General features: G+C 39.6%; 1 protein-coding gene across 1 annotated transcript; it reads right to left on the bottom strand.

Annotated features, from left to right (window-relative positions):
• Positions 1-4148: 4148 nt before the first annotated feature.
• On the bottom strand, positions 4149-15895 carry nudt4b (nudix (nucleoside diphosphate linked moiety X)-type motif 4b). Its single transcript, XM_053344088.1, has 5 exons — positions 15433-15895; positions 7759-7869; positions 6222-6266; positions 5862-5949; positions 4149-4833 (listed from the first exon to the last, which is right to left on the bottom strand). Exons 1-5 carry the CDS (start codon positions 15526-15528, stop codon positions 4613-4615), a joined length of 561 nt encoding a protein of 186 aa, XP_053200063.1. The 5' UTR covers positions 15529-15895; the 3' UTR covers positions 4149-4612.
• Positions 15896-16575: the final 680 nt, after the last annotated feature.

A 16575-nucleotide genomic window follows, 5' to 3' on the forward strand; every position in this document is an offset into this window, starting at 1 on the left:
TATGATCCATCCAGTGTCTTCAAGCGCTATCAGCTGGTTGCTTCATTAATCCAGAAAGACGGTTTTCCTGGATGAGTTTTAAGTGCTGCAGCAGTGCGCTCAGGTGGGTCTACGTGCTGCCTCAGGGGAGGGCGGGGCGGGGCTGCAGGTGAAGTGACGCACCTGAGGTGTCAGGTGGCAGGTTGGTGTGTGTCGTTACTTTACACTAGTAGCCTAAACAGTGCAGTACGATATTTGCCTCTGAAACACACCTCATTTGAATGATTGACCTAAATACAATCCTGAGGCACTTTAAAAACACTTCCCTTGAGTATTTCCTTTTTCTGCTTAACTGCATCTCAGAAGGAAATGTTGTCTTTTACTCCACAGCATTTATTTAACAGTTAATCTTACCAGTTCATTTGGAGACTTTACTTACAAAACATTTGATAAATTGATAAAATATACTATAAAATATCTTGGTACAGATTAATGTCCCCCCATTCCAGTTACATTTGAGTAACACATTAGTTAACTGATAAATTAAATTATTCTAACTTTTAAAGGGACCATTTGGCTGTATAAGGACATTTCATATAAAGGACATTTCATGACTGCTCTTTCCCTTTAGTAAGGGTTTGTAAACAGGACTTTGTACTGAATGGATTATATGTTTTAATGTTATGTGATAATAGTATATATTAATAGACAGTGAAAACTGCTAATCTAGGATGTTAAAATTTCGTGTTTCAAACATGTACCTTCATTTGACTTAGGCACACAAAGTTGAATATTTAACTCCTTTTTTGTGTTAATATTTAATTTTGAATTAGCAGAGTCTCGTGCCCATGTTTGTGAATAAAACTGTCAGTTTTGGAAATAACCTTGTGCATGGTACTGCTCTCAAAGAGGTAATGGGCTACTTTAGAAGTCAGTAGATGTCTACCCGATTAATTTACCATGGAGGAGCACAGCACCACCCTCTTTGGCAAGAGTTGTAAGATAAAACCGCAACTAGAAACAAAGGGGAGCTTATATTAGGTGTGTCTTACCATGGAAAGGAGTCACTATTAGTGTTAGGAAATGCTTTACAATACTGACATTTCCCAATAATAACTACCAGATAGTTTAGGCTTTTTTTGCTTTGACTAAAGGTCCACATTTAACAGTTAACTCTGGAGGTGCCTGCTTGCCCTGTTTGTTACCCAGATGAGAACACAGACCAATTTCTATTCTACTTTGTTCGTTTCTATTGGTAATAAATTATAATATTCTTAATGCCTCTAAACCAGACTAGATTACCAAATAGAGCTGATGCCCTGGATTATTTCCTGGTCCTGGTGTCAAAATGTAGTTGTATGGTCCTTGTCATATGATACTGTGCAAGCTGTCTAACCCAAAAATGTCAGCCAGTAAAAGTGTAATATTACAGATGCTAATCCCTGCTGAGAATGTGGGGTCGGGGTGGGAATTGGTCCACATTCTTACCCTGGGGCCCAATAACAGGTTGATCTGATCATGAATCTCTAAAGCTATTAATACACTAAACCTTGAGATAAACAAATATTTTGAATCAAAGTGTCTTTTTCCTCACATATGTGTAGAGTTGATATCACATTCAAATAAATGAACATTCAAAAGCAGTTATAGTAAGAGTTTTCCCCCTTTAATGCATTCTTTTCTCAAAAAACAATCTTTCCAGTCCAGCTCATAAAATCACTTTGACTTTAAACTTCATTGTGCATAATATTCAAGACAAAAATGGTGACAAATCTTCAGTTTGCTTTGATTAAAAGGCGCCACACGACACATCTTTGTGACATTACAATGTGTTCAGCAAACATTCAAGGTGTCCACATAACAGTCATTTTAGAAGCTGTATTTGAACATGTACATTTAATTTGAGGGATTGTTAAGTGGAGGAAAAAGGTGTTTCAGGGGGACACATATAGTTAAAATGTCAGTGTTAAGGGATTTAAGTTTAATTTATGTTGATTTGAATTGTAGTCTGGGATAGTCTGCTCAGTTGTATGACTGGAGTGACAGTACTAAGTGCCTGTGATTCATTAGTGATCATTTCAACAAGGACAGATGTAGTCAACTCTAAAACACACACTTGCATTAACAGTATTTTCAGGAGCGTTTCCGCTGAACACCAACATATTTTTTAAATTTGGCACAAGTCATATTTCGCTTTCATTAGCCACACTATACACACACATTTCCATACACACATTAAGAGGTTTGAGCTGTCCTCATTTAACCCATCATAGGCTTGGCTGAATCGCTGTATCACAGTTCACTTACTGTAGATAAGTTATCTGACTTTATTATCATAATTATTATTATTATTGTTATTATGGCATTTGTAAGGTTGGAAGGACAGCAACAATTTTAAAGCATGAGATATGTTTGTGTGGCATGGGAAAATGAAAAAGGGAAGTTTTTAATGCTATAAAAACAGAATGAATGAACATTTATCAGTCAGTTTGTGACTAATTTTCTTTCCACAACATTCCTCTGATCATTATAGTCCTTTCCAAAAACCCCAAAATGTTAGGCTTTATTTTTAAAACACCAATTTCCTCATTTATATGTATATTCATTGATAATATTTTTACGTGCCCAGTTGGCCATAATAAATACAGGTTAATTAGCAAAATTATGTATATATCGTGTTTTTAAAAATCATTACATTTTCTTCCCATTTTTCTAAAAGTTTGAAGATCCAGTCTGTGAATACTTTGTCAACCTCAAGTTTCAAATGAAGTTCTACTCTCTTAATTTTTAGTCTGTGCTGTCAGTAAGACTACAGGTATTATTAAACACTTCAAATCATGTTAAAATGCATTAATTCCACCCTCAGCATCTCATACTGACACCAACTAAACTAATCTTCACATGCTATACCTGTGGCACATTGTCATCAATACAAATATCCTGTACATACTCAGTGAGGGGGGTTTTACATGTTTTTTTTTCTCTGCCATTTGTACATTGTTAAAAAATATATAAAATATTACAAGAAAATTTACAGGTTCATTCAGGTTAAAAACACATTTTCAATATTTCTTTTCAAAGCTATTTACAAATCTCTATGTGTTTACTGGTCGTCATTCAGCGGTCAACACAGGACTGAGCGGGGGGGGTTTCAAGTGATGGTTCAATCTGACATAGTACAATTTATCTGCTTATTGAGTCATAGTCTTAAGTTTGTTTCAGCAGCGATGAAAATCAAACTTAAACTAATACAATATTCATATTAAAATGGGCATTATTTCTTGTTGTTTTACCAATAAAAGGCATTTTCCTGATTTTCCGGGATTCTTCAGCGACTCTTCATAGCCTTCTGGGAGATAAATAATTGAGCTGTAGATGACTGAAAAAACTTTTGTCATAAACAATGCAATGATCTCATTTGATGGACACGTTTAGCCTTCAGCAACACAAGTGCATAGTTACATAACATAAGCAGCCCAAGTGAGAGGAGAAGAAAACTGCTGAATAAATGTTTCTGTAATTAAATAAACTGAACTGACCTGCAACTACAGCAGCACATAATACCCAAATCTGCCCCTTTAAATACTTTTAGTTTGAAGCCATGGGAAACAGTCAATGTAAGGTATGTGGCTTTGAACAGTTTGTGGGATCAGTCAAGGTTTATTGACTCATGACTCGGACACTTTGGCTGAAATTTAACTTTAAACACCGCAGTGGTGTGTCAAAGGATATCACACAGCATCATGACTCATCCAGTCTTCAGTTTACTGAGGTAGCAACTCACCGACAGCTGATACAGGGTCCTGTGAAGACCCTAGAAAAGCCACAACTTTCATTTCATTTTGTTCATGAATAAAAATTGTTATTAATGTAAAGTGTATTACTTTCACTTTTGTTACTCATATTTTAATGCCACCATTCCTTTTTTCTTTAATAAGATGTTGATAGGTGGATATATCATTTTAAGCCAATTCAAAATTGTGTTAATAATCAATGGTTACATGGTGTAAGGAAAACCCCACTTTACATTAAAGTCATTCAGAACATCAGTGCTGTGGTGCTTTTTTTTTTTTAAATGTTAGATCCATGTTGTTGTAAATGATATCTGCTGTTATCATCATGCGTTGATGACTAAGACATCATTAGGTCTGAAAACATTCCCCCAACGTGGACGTGCTTTGGGGTCAATTACCCTTTTATTGACTAGAAAGCATATCCATTCTGCTAAAAGAAAATAAAAATAATCATTAGTGAAATAAAACGACCCAAGTACAACATTCATACAAAGTTTCTGTAAGGCATTCCTTCACCAGGTCTCACACGTGTCATTCGTGGCAGCAGAGTCGGCGGCTTCGTCCATCTCCCAAACTCTGGCTCATCGGTCTGGTGTTTGCCAGCAAATCAAAAGAGTTCTTGATTTAGCCATATCCACAGTCTTTTCTGTCCAAGATGTGACAGTCACAGGAGTCTTTAACACAGTTCTGGCAATGGCTTTGGTCTGTCCTGCAGCTAAGTCTAGAAATTATACATACACTGGAGCCGCAACTCCGAAAAGTCATAGATTCATGCAAGACTGTACAGACTTTCAGTACTGTCCGCATTTGCAGACAGGACAGGAGGTTTAGGTGCAGTCCTATCTGCAGGAGGGGCCCAACACACCACCAGTTGAGGGCGTGGTTGCCGTGGCGCTGTAATGCGGGTAGTTGTCGTTTGCTGGCGGGCTCGGGAGGATGGAGTTTCCATTGGTGGGAGAGCAGCTGAGCTGGAGTCTCCGCAGGTACTCTGCATGGACGGGTTTGTGGCTCTGCAGTACTTTAATGGCCTCGTCCACGGTGAACCATTCCCGCTTACGGCCTGCAGAGGGAGACAAAGAACAATGTAAGAGTTGAAGGAAGCTTTTAATATCAGGCTTTCCTCATATGCACAAATATAATGTTACTAGACAGCCATACTATATAAATGTATATTCATTTTGTGCCATCATAAAGAAAATGTTATTGTTTATTTTATTTTATTTTATTTTATTTTATTCAGCCTGTAACAAAGTGACTAGACACTTTTTTTCCTTTTCCACAGGTGCTTCCAACATTGTGTGGATGCTGTTATGTAGCATACGCAACTATTCAGCTACCATGGCACTCAATGCTTTATTTTACAAGTCCTTTCTTTTTTTCTTTTTTCTCCTAGTAAATTGAAGATATTTAACGATTAATTTCCAGGACATTTTACAGAGAGGGTGGTGCAGTTTGGGGGAAAAAAGACCTTTAAATATTTGCTATTTCCTATGAACATTTCCAGTAAATTAGTATAAAATTAAGGGACCTGTAAAATAAAGAGCTACACAAGTAATAGTCCACTCTAATAACTTAAATCAGGAAATATAATGTATAGCAGGACTGAGATATTTTACAGCAAGTTGCCACAAGAGGCAGTGTGTATTTAAATATCCTCAGCTAATTGGTTTGTCATGAAAACACTAACGATTAAAACAAGGGAGGGAAGTTACTGCATCTCTACCACACAACAATATAAATGTACGAGTATGCACATGAAGACATATGTGGAAATGTGCACACATACACACACACACACAAAGCTTTCACTGTGAAGTTGAAAACAAGAAGGTGCTAATTCAATCCAATTTAACAGGTAGAGGCTGCTTTCCACTGGCCACATTCTGTAACATATGTAAGGCTAGATACTGGCATCAAGGCTACTGACAGCTGTAATATACTGCAGCCAAGAACTGCTGCAGCTAAGATCAGTAGGCCAGATTTATGGGCACATGCTTGCACTGCATATCCCGATGCCCCTATAGCCACCACATAAATAAAAAGACAGTGCACTGTAAAAGATAGACTACTCCTCAGCAGAGCTAGTACCTATGTTGACGGAGTCTTCCCAGGCCTCCAGCGTTTCTGTGACAGTCAACACATACACATACGTCCGGTGCTTCCGATCTTGGTTTTGCTATATGGGAACAGAAAGAATGGAAGCTGAATATTTGATGATAATACAAAACAATGAACACACGCAATTTTTGTTGTTAATGTTGTGTGCACATGATCAAAGTCTGATTTTTAGCTGCAGGAGTGTTGGTACAGTCTTCTTGTCAACACATTTCTATGCAAAAAATACACATTCCACAAAAATGATGTGCTGTTAGGTTACTAAAGATAATATTTACACTAAAAAAAAACATACATAAACTTTCTGGGCATCACGAAGCCACAAAAGCTCACCTCAAACACACCGAGCAGACGTCCTAGCTTGCCCTTCACACCAGCCTGAAGAATAAAAAGAAATAGAAAATATATTTCTTTTAAATCACATATTCCACCATGCAATATAAGCAGGCTGCTTTTTGCATTTTCATTTGAGCAGCTGTGGTCTCACATAAAAATCACAAAAGACAAACAGAGGGTGAAAACAATAGAAAAGCGGTCTTCAAACCACAGACTATATTCTGTGTCAAAACAATGACTCACCACATTTTGTTTTGATATAGAAAAGCTTGACAAACAATTACCCAAACACGAAAGGTTCAAAATTAAACTGCAGAGTATGTCGCTGAGATTTTGTTATCAAGGTCATTTTTGTCTTCCGTCCTCTTTAGAAAACTCTTTTAAACTATCAGACACATTATAATGTTCGTTTCTCTTAGAGGTGTTATGATTTCTACATAGAATTGTGTGGTGTCAGAGTGGCTGGATGATATAATTTCTTTAGGAACATTATTAATCTGGCATTAATTACCATTACCATCATTAGTGCTGTCCTTTTTCCTGGCAAACTATACTTGGCCTGAATCCTGAAAGAGTATCATTGCAGATATGGAATTATGTCCCTTTCATAACACTTAACAGTTGTTTTATTAACTCAGATGCACTTCACAGGAATCAAATGACTGTCAAGACATATGACATTTATCTTTTCCCCCTTTCCCCCTGTCCCCTGCTCAGCATACTTCACAAGTGTCACCACGTCCCACTGATGTGTCCAGTGGTCTGGGCTGTGGGGCCTGTGGGGCCTGTGAGTACGCTGGAATCCAGCAAGGAGCCAAGTTTAGACCGCTGACATGGCTGAGAACACAAGGTTCTCAACTAGCGGGACCTCTGGAATACCACCAGACTCCTCAGTCACCCAGCTACTGACACCGTGGCCCTTCAAAAATCTTGCCCTTGGCATGCATACCATACTGCTGGCAGCTGTTTGAAACTACGCAACTCCAGTTCTGCTCCTTCCAGTGTATTTTCTTGACTGGAAATAGACAACTGATACTACTTGACGGGGCCATGTGTAACTCAAAAAGGATGACAAGATGTGAAAGATCCAAAACATCATAAGTGTACCCATCTGCCACCATATATATGAATGTCACTTTACCACCTAAAATGTGTATGTAGTGTAGATTCCACAGCAATACTATACTCCTGCTGTGATTGTCTTTTTTTCTTCAAATATAAAATATTCCAAATATATATAGGACCATCCGTGGTTCAAATTGGACACAAAATGGTTCTAACATAGAAAACGGCAGACAATACTGCAGTATGAACACAGGTAGATGCAGGAGAAACAGAGAGCAGCAGCTCTTACACCAACAAACTGATTTTAATATGCTGCTTTGGATTCCTGTTATATAATGAACAGGTGGTCTTTGGATGCAGGTTTAGTTAGAACTGTTCTTGACTACATGAAAGGATTTTGTGATGATGATCGAAGAATTGTCTCACTTTAGAGTCAAGATAAAGCTGACAAAGCAAAAGGTCTATTCACCTCCTCAAACACCTCTCGCACCGCAGCACCGCATGGCTCCTCTTCTGGCTCCATCCCTCCACCGGGGACGATCCACTGGTCCGGGTGCCGACTGCTGCTGACCAGCAGGACCTATCAAAGAAAGCACAACTTCAGAGGAATGCAGGACAACGTTTTATTTAACTGTAAAATGAGAGTGTGTTGTTTTTGTTTGTTTGTCTGTTAAGGACACAGATACAAGGCTCACATATTCTCCTATTCCTTTCACTTATTTGGTTAAGGTTTGACAAGGCATTTTGCGGGGATATTTTTTGGCACCCAGCTAAAACATTCAGCTTTAATTTTGTGACTTAATGATATTTTCAGTGGCCAAACCAATGATTTATTCTCACACTTTCCTTCTCAGATGCTTAAAGTATTTGCCAACTTAGCAAATAATGTTTTTAGGATGTTTTCCTGTCTGGTGATGAAATTCAATCAAAGCCAGCGTTGAAGCCTCTACAACACAGCTTGACCCCGTCAAAACAATGTATGTAAACTAAGCATGAGCGACTCAAACTCTGTCAGTGGTCCGCTGAGTTGCCCGCCAGGCTTGAATTACACTACAGTTGCAGTGTACACTGATACGCACAGATCAGATGTGCCTGCGTCTGCGGTTTCTGGTAGTATCCATATAGCAACCATAACAGACAAAAACACCTGCTGTAAACATGTGCATGTAAATATCCATTCATATCATTAAAGACAGAATCTGTAACAGGACACACATCATAACAGTATCAACAGCCAATTCAAGGAAAGTCAATAAAATACAAGTCTCTGGTGATACATTTACTTCACAAACACATCTATTACACCGTTGGGGTCATTGCTTACGATCTCTTTCACAGCTTTTGTCGGTTCAGGAATGATTCTATATTGCACAACAAGCAGTGAATGTAAATATTAAAGCGAGAGAGAGAGAAACGTGTGCTAAACAGCTTGTGCAACAGATGGTGACATCCACCTCCACCACCCATTTGATCACCACATCCAGTAATCTGCAAGAAGAGTCCGTCTGTCAGTTAATCTTAACTCAGCTTTCGCATCTCTTCCCTTACGTTGTCTAATGGGATTGTAGCTAATGATTGTGGCTGCTGGTACCAGAGGCCTACTGAGGCTCTTCTGAGGGCCAGGGGCCAGGGCCAAGGGCCAAACCGATTGGAATGCACATGCCTGGGACCTTGACAGTGGCTGCCTGCTGCTGCTTCACGTGCCATGCTCACCAAACTCAAGCACCTGTTAATTCCCAGCTGATATATTGTACATGTAGGTTAGGAAGGCGAGGGAAGGGAGGAGGTTACATGCGTGCAGCAGCTATACACTGTAAATATCTAGCATTATGATGTGGATTGAGTGAACAATTCCTGGTGATGAAAAGGTTCAAGAGAAAACCATAACAGGTGTTTGTGTGTACGTCCTTCTTGGTGTACAGTAAGTGATGTGTGTTAAAGGAACAGGCATTTACATTAATAGCACGGTGCTTGTGCAGAACATGACGTCTTCTCAGTAGAGTGCCAACTATTAAAAAGAAAGGTGTAAAGCTGAACCTTGTAACCTACTTGACAGCAGAATGGCAAATGAACAGACCTAAAAGATGCAGAATATGAAATGGAGTTCTGCCAGGAGTCTTGTTTTTGTACAGGCTACTTTTGTGCCATGTGCTCCGCTGCGGGACAGGCAATTTCAGTGGTATGACATAATAAAATATTCATTCATTCTTTCTTTGTGCCAGGGGTGTGTGAAGAGATTCCACAGCACTTCCACCCTCTGCCCTCACTGTCTGATTCTGTGTGCGTCTGTGTGTTGAGCTGCAGCCAGCGAGGCTTACGGGGAGATCACTGGTGTCAACGTGTCCTGACCAGACAGTGTGGGATGTATACAAAACAAAAGCTACAAAGCTTCCAGAGCGGCGAGGACAAAGCAGATATCTACTCTGGTTGTTCCATTTTTATCATTTGGTTGCTACCCCGAAAGGAACTCTTTATTTATCCATCCACAGAGTATAGCACGGGCTACATTTAGTTTTGTTTTAATGAATTTAGGAATGTAGAGCGCTGAATCGACATATTACAAAGTGTATATAATTAGAAATTTAATACTTCACGTCTGTCTCACAGGGAGCAGCAGGGGTCTGGTGTTGCCTTTGAGTCTTGCTAAAGGACAAAACAAGAAGAGACACTTGTCATCATAGTTCAAATCAAGCTGGCAGGCATCTATGCATGTTTAAGAAGTTTAGGAGAGTGACTGAAATGCAAGTATATTAAGTCCATTTTGAGTTGAGTAATGCAATTCTATGATAACTTTGTAGACTGAGACATCATTAATACAGAGGGCTTTCTCTTTCCTTTCCCATACATTTTAACTAACAGAAATACTCAATTTCCCTTTACTTCAATTATTAACGAGTCTTAAGCATCTACAGCCACAAACACGGCTAAAAAAGTGCCTGACTACAGTCGAAAGCGTGACGATGACAACAAAATAACTCACACCGTCATGATAGCTGGGTCAACGGTCAGTTGACAGCTGAGCTCTAAACACAGAAATCCCACTTATATTTGGAAAGAGGGGCAGGGTGAAGGAGAAACCCCAAAGAGAGCACTGCAGTGTTTCCCAGTGACCTTTCACTGTTTTGCAACTCACACCGTCTACCAGGGGCCCCCTACGTGCAAAAAGGAGGTGGGCAAATTCTGTAGCTACATACAGTAAATCTCCTCTAAGCAATGAAAAACACTATGGACAAATGTCAGACTCATCTGGTGTTAGCTGACCACTATACTTTTCCCCAAATCAACTTAACTACATAAGAAAATGCTTCAACACCCAGAAAAATCTCATCAAGAGTAGAATGGAAAAGTAAATGAGCATTTCAACAGTTTGATCCCAATGACTTGTAAATACTGAAGACAAAACCAATCTTGAATTGGAGGTTTCAGCACTACCATGGATAGTAAAACAGTAGATGACAGTCAGTCCTCTGGCGTGGCCTCAGCAGAGACAGCAGGCAGGAATATTATGGAGGACATAAACACCTTCTCCTCTACCCCAATGAGAAATGCCTGTAGCTGTCAAATAAAGAAGCCTCCAAATGCCAGGCCAGGCTGGGTGCTGGGAGGCGAGAATGATGGTAAGTCTAAAACACTCAAACACACAGCGGCAGAATCAATATCACTAAGACAGTAATATAGTCGCTGCATTATCCTGGTATCAACAAATAAGAGCGGGGTCATAAAGAGGGAAAGACAGACAAACAGCAGGAGAGGCAAAGGCAAAGAGAGCCTGAGCATCTCCATTTCTGACTTTATGATGAAGCATCCACTCCCACTGATGACCTCCCCCTCCCACTTCTAGTTTGACATTATTTACAGTCTGCTGCAATATTTTCAATATCTAGCCTCTGGGTTTAAATCTGATAAACATGGAGGCGACATGTAAAACTGTGGTCTCGATTCCATTCACTTATTGTGCCATTATATAACTCTGTTAAAAGCCTACATGTGTTACATATTAGGTTGCTTCTAAATCATGAAACAAACAAAAAGGATTCAGATATTAAGAATTACAATTAACTTAAACTTGCAATAACTGATTTTTTTGGCCAGTTGAGAACAGCTCCAGAAATAAGTCGTGAACAACACAGACATTATGTTATAAAGATGCCAAACATGTACCAGTTTACACAGCCAGCAGCTATGGAGCAACATTAGCATTCAATTAGTGTAGGGTTTCTGATTTTTACTCTCCTTTTAGCTCGGATTTTGTTCTCCACCATCATGAAGTAAGACTGAACCAAAACAGTTGGTGGCCGTGAAACCAAAACAGTGAGCTGAAAGGAGCTGGGTGGGGGTGGGGGTGGGGGTGGGGGTGGAGGGGGGAGTGCAGAAGGGAGTCAGGTGATAATTCTCTGTGGGTTCGTCATTACAAGTGACACCTCTCACATTACACACAGTATACATAAAGCTGACGAAGCACTTCCTCTTTAACTGCATTTTGATTTCTGTGAAGCAACCACAGAAGACAGCCTTCATAGAAAGTCATTTCATAGAGGCTACTAATCAGCTACACACCCACAAATATGTGGCTTTGGTGTGTGTGTGTGTGTGTGTGTGTGTGCGCGCTTCACAGAAAATCCTTTAAGTTCATTTTTAATTTGAATGAAATGTATAAATAAGTCAATGTCATTGATTTTCATCTTTCAGACTAAAACACTAGCTATTTCTTTAAGTCAGGGTTTCTACAGGCTTTCACTGACATAAGGCAGTGTAAAACTATTAAAGCAGCTCTCTTGGCACACACAGGCCTTAAGAAGCTCACATGCTGTGTAACTCAGGTGCCAGCTCAACTATCTGTGCACTGTCAGGTTCACTCGTTTCCCTTGTGGGAGTGAAATTGTAGTCATTGAGTATCTTGCCCTAAGGTCTCAGCTTTCTCCTGTCCTCTCCAAAACAAAACAGTCCAGCAGCATGCGTGGCTCTTATTTCACCACATTTAGGTCTCCCGTGTCTAGGAACTGATTGTATGTGTTTAAGGGAAGCATTGATATCACAAAGCCCAACATATCAGGCTTCTTTGAGAAGACAATAGTTATTGTTAGCCAATCAGAGCTCCAGATTGTTTCCCTATACTTCAAGAAGTGACATCTCTGTGATGGCATGAGTAGCCTGTCAGTTGCTGAAAAGTTGCCTCAGAACTTGGCAATTGTGACTTTCAGGAAAGTCTCTCCCTTTGTTATGGTCCTTAGACTTTAAACTCATACATTATGATGACATAACATCTGCACATGAGTAAGTGAGCAGATATGTGTGTGTATGCATTTGTAAATCTTCTGATTTGTGTGTTGTACATCCAAACACTGGGGAGGGGTGTTCAAGGAAAGCTTTTTGCCCCAGTCTAGTGATACCAGACTGAAATATTTTTACTGTATATTGTGTAACATTTTGTTTATGCCATGCACAAAGAGGATGAATTTAGACATGCAAGGATGTGCCCCAATGAAAGAGATAAGTCTCGATTTTGGGACACAAAAAAGGGTTCTGTCTAGACTGCCTGATCCACAAAATGGGAAGTGACTGGACATAGCTTTTGCTAAAAAGGTGATTTTCTGTAAATGTAGAGATTGTGTAACTTAATGCATTCAGGACTGCCCTAATGTACACTACTGCTGAAAATGTCATCACTTGAAAAAGACATTGACAAAAATAAATGCTATTCTTTGGATTATAAAAGCAAAGTGAACCCCGTTTCTCCTTCCAAGCAATCATATACTTGATTTTGGCAGCTGTTTTCCCTTTATTGGTCTACAGCAGTCTGCACTTGACCACTGCCTAGAGAAGTTTATATGCATGTATCACTGTGCTTAATTATTGGCTGTGCTAATACCACTGTACTATGTATGCTGCTGCTAAACGGCCATCAAAGCTAATTACTGCAGGGGAATTTAAGTTGATATTAAAAGACTTGGTAAATGTAATTGCTCATAAATGTTCACTCAATTTGCTCAATACCCATTTATGCCTGATTATTATTATTATTATGTTTGTCTTTGACCTTGTATTGCATGTTAACTGGATATTGTGTTAACTAATATGTTGTGTGTGAGTGTATATTTGTTTGTTTGTGTTAGTTGTTGAAACCATGTTTATGTGCACTGTTCTCTTGGTCAGGTCTCTCATTTATCATCCTTCTCAGCATGTCACTACACACAAAAAGGAAGGTATTTGTGTATGTATTTAGTTTTTGACATGGGTCACTGTGTTTCTTCTTTCCATTTTGTTTGCATATACTGTAAAATGAAGTAACCAAAAAAATAAATGCAAAAATGTTTTGAGATAGAATTAAAGGCAGTACCCTAATATAACTATATATTTTTTATTAGATTAGATTTGGGAAAACACTTAAGGGACACAAATCTCCTCCGAAGTGGGTAATGTATTAAATATCACTGTGAAAAGTGTAAGACACACAACAACAGTATGTGTCTGTCACTTTACGTTCATTATTTACATGGTAAGGGCCCCTTTAAATCCTCATCCATACTATTGCGACGCAGCTGCCTGCTGAAGGCCGGCGGGATGCAGCATAATCATGAATGACCGCCGCCTGGCTATGGATGCTTAGGGTGGGACATGTAGTGAACTGTGGTGGAATTAGATAAAAAAATAACTAGGAACAGACTCTATTCTTATCTCCTCACTACACTCAAGCCGATGTAAAACTCGACATTAAAGGAAACATGCAACAGAGCGCCTCGCCCCCTCTGCCTGAGACACAAGTTAACAGGAAACTACGCGGAAGCACAACACCTTCGACTTCAAAACAAGAGCTTTACTTCCTAGTCATAATCATCATCATCATCATAATAATAATAATAATAATAATAATAATAAACTTCATTTGTAAAAGCACCTTTTCTTAATGTTATAAAGTGATTCACAAAAAGATATATATACACAGAATAAAATAATAATGGTAAAAATACTGTGATAAAAAGATTGTTTTGTTTTTAAATGATTTAAAGAGGAGATTTAATAGCAGCAATAGTTTTAGCAAACCTAATCTCAGCAGGTAAATTGTCCCAGAGTTTGGGGGGCCTAAACTTTAAAAGCCTGACCAGTCCTTAGTCACCAGCTGGGCTCTGGGAAGGGGTTGGGTCATCTCTGATATAATTTAAGGCCTCATTACATAAAGCCTCAAAAAAAGGTCAACCCAAACATTTTAAATTCAATATTAATATGAACAGGAAGTCAATACAGGGAGGCAAGAATGGAGTGATAATCCTGGCTGATGACCTGTTGCAGGAAGAAAACAGTGGAAACATGAGTGAGAGATGGAGAAAGGAGTGCAGAGATGAGTTTATTGTGGTAGAGTACAGAAAGCATCATTTAGGGATATCTAAAAGATTCTCAACGCCAAGGCTGAATATTTAACTGATTAATTTAGTTGTGACTTGGAGCTCTCCTTGAGCAAGACTTGATTAGACACAATAACAAACAGACCAGATAAAGCGAAAAGTAAAAGATTTTTCTGTATGGTCCTTGCCATACTGTTATCAGACAATTATAACAACAATCTGAGCCTCTCAGTGGCAAAAACACTGTGGACATATATACATACACAAAGCCAGTATATATATATATGAAGTGCAGTATCTGAAAAAAAGGTGCAATCTTAGGCAGAGACAGGATTACATTGCAGCCTGTTTCACAGCTGTCGGCTGGACTAAGTCCCCATTAGTCACATAAATAAAAAAAATAAGAGGGAAAATAGGGTCCAAGTTGAAAAATACCAGTGTCCTTTAAACGATGGTTTTATTTTGAAAGTCCCAGACGGTAGTAGCTTTTTGCTAATGGACGTTACCTTGACAACATCCCTTTTTTTCCTCTTTCCTCCTCAAACTAGCCTAAACTGGATGGCACGGGGCGCACCAGCACTTAAACACACACCAACACAGTCACACTGTCAGAAACTGTAGCAGATTAGAGATTGATTAAAGATAACTGGCTGTTTAATTCACGACCAGCCCTGTGCTCGTTGAAAGACTGGGTGCAGAGAGAGGGAGAGAGGGGTGGGGGAGTGACTAGGCCACAAAGTCATATGCAACCCCCTCCTGTATGTTGCTCATATAGTCCAGTTATACATGGCGGGATTTCTTACCTCTTCCTCACGCTCATTCTTAAAGCACAAACACGCTGCTCGTTTCTTGAAGCCATCGCCATCATACGTCCTGGTCTGGTTTGGTTTGAGCTTCATCCTTAATTTATTCTGTCTCCTCTGAGCAAGAACCGGCAAAAAAGAAAAAGAAAAACACACAGAGAGAAAGATGGGGGCGAGTTAACAGCAGAGCCGCCGCATCGTTGCTGCTCTCTGCATGCGTGGTCCGCGATGGTCAGTCATAAGAGGAGGAGGAGGAGGAGGAGGACGGTTGCTGGTTGCTGGTGAGACTCCAAGGTGCCCGTCAGGCTATCGTGGATTGTATGCTTTCCCTCATAAAATCACTGCGTTTGAAAGAATTGTGCAAGTCAAGACTCCAGCTGCTGCCTATGATCTCCAGTCGGCTGTGCGTGCAGTGCTGCAGGCAGTGATCTTATGTAGACTACACAGCCCTCCTCTGGCTCCATTTGCGCATGGCCGCTGACTCAGTACAATGAACAAGCAAGACTGGAGCTTTAGATGTACAGGTCACTCCTCTGAAGCAGGGATGAGCTCATTGGTTGTGGTATTCTCAGTGGGTGGAGCTACACTTCTGGTCAAAACAGTTAGAATAAACAAATGCGTAATTTTCTGCGGATTTCCACCAGTTTGGCACAGGACATGGAACATTATTGGAACCCTGTAGTGGCATGTTAAAGTTGTTGCTTTGGTATGTCCTGTGAATCTGTTACCTACAATTATCATCATGGCAGGTTTAATTTGCTGTAGGGCCCACACAGCAGGCAATTCTGTTATGTAATTAAACACAGTTTAATTTAGCAATAAACACCAAGTAAGTACAGTATAAATATTATCCTCAAACTAGATTCTGACACAGCAATTCTTTTCAAGGGGCTCAAGATGAGGTAATAAAACAGGACCCACCAAAATCAGTAAATTGTGCTGTAGTAGAGCATATGACCATATTCATGAACAAAAGTCTTGAACAGGGAATTTGGGGTTGTGGTGCCTCAGGGGCCATAAGACCTGTTTTGCCTGCTTTGTAAGTTGGTGTGGTGCACTTTTTTTTTAGCACGCATGGAAATATATATATATTAAAAATGGAAACTTTTAAACCAGCACAGCTTTACATACAGGCAAGAAATG

This window comes from Scomber japonicus, chromosome 23, assembly GCF_027409825.1.
Source record: "Scomber japonicus isolate fScoJap1 chromosome 23, fScoJap1.pri, whole genome shotgun sequence".
Lineage (NCBI taxonomy): Eukaryota > Metazoa > Chordata > Actinopteri > Scombriformes > Scombridae > Scomber > Scomber japonicus.

Excerpts from the sequence above, each read along its gene's own strand:
- nudt4b (XM_053344088.1), bottom strand. The coding sequence starts at position 15,528 with ATGAAGCTCAAACCAAACCAGACCAGGACGTATGATGGCGATGGCTTC. Across the intron at positions 6,267-7,758 it reads TGCGAGAGGTGTTTGAGGAG|GCTGGTGTGAAGGGCAAGCT; the intron begins GTGAATAGACCT and ends TTTATTCTTCAG. Across the intron at positions 5,950-6,221 it reads GTCTGCTCGGTGTGTTTGAG|CAAAACCAAGATCGGAAGCA; the intron begins GTGAGCTTTTGT and ends GTTCCCATATAG.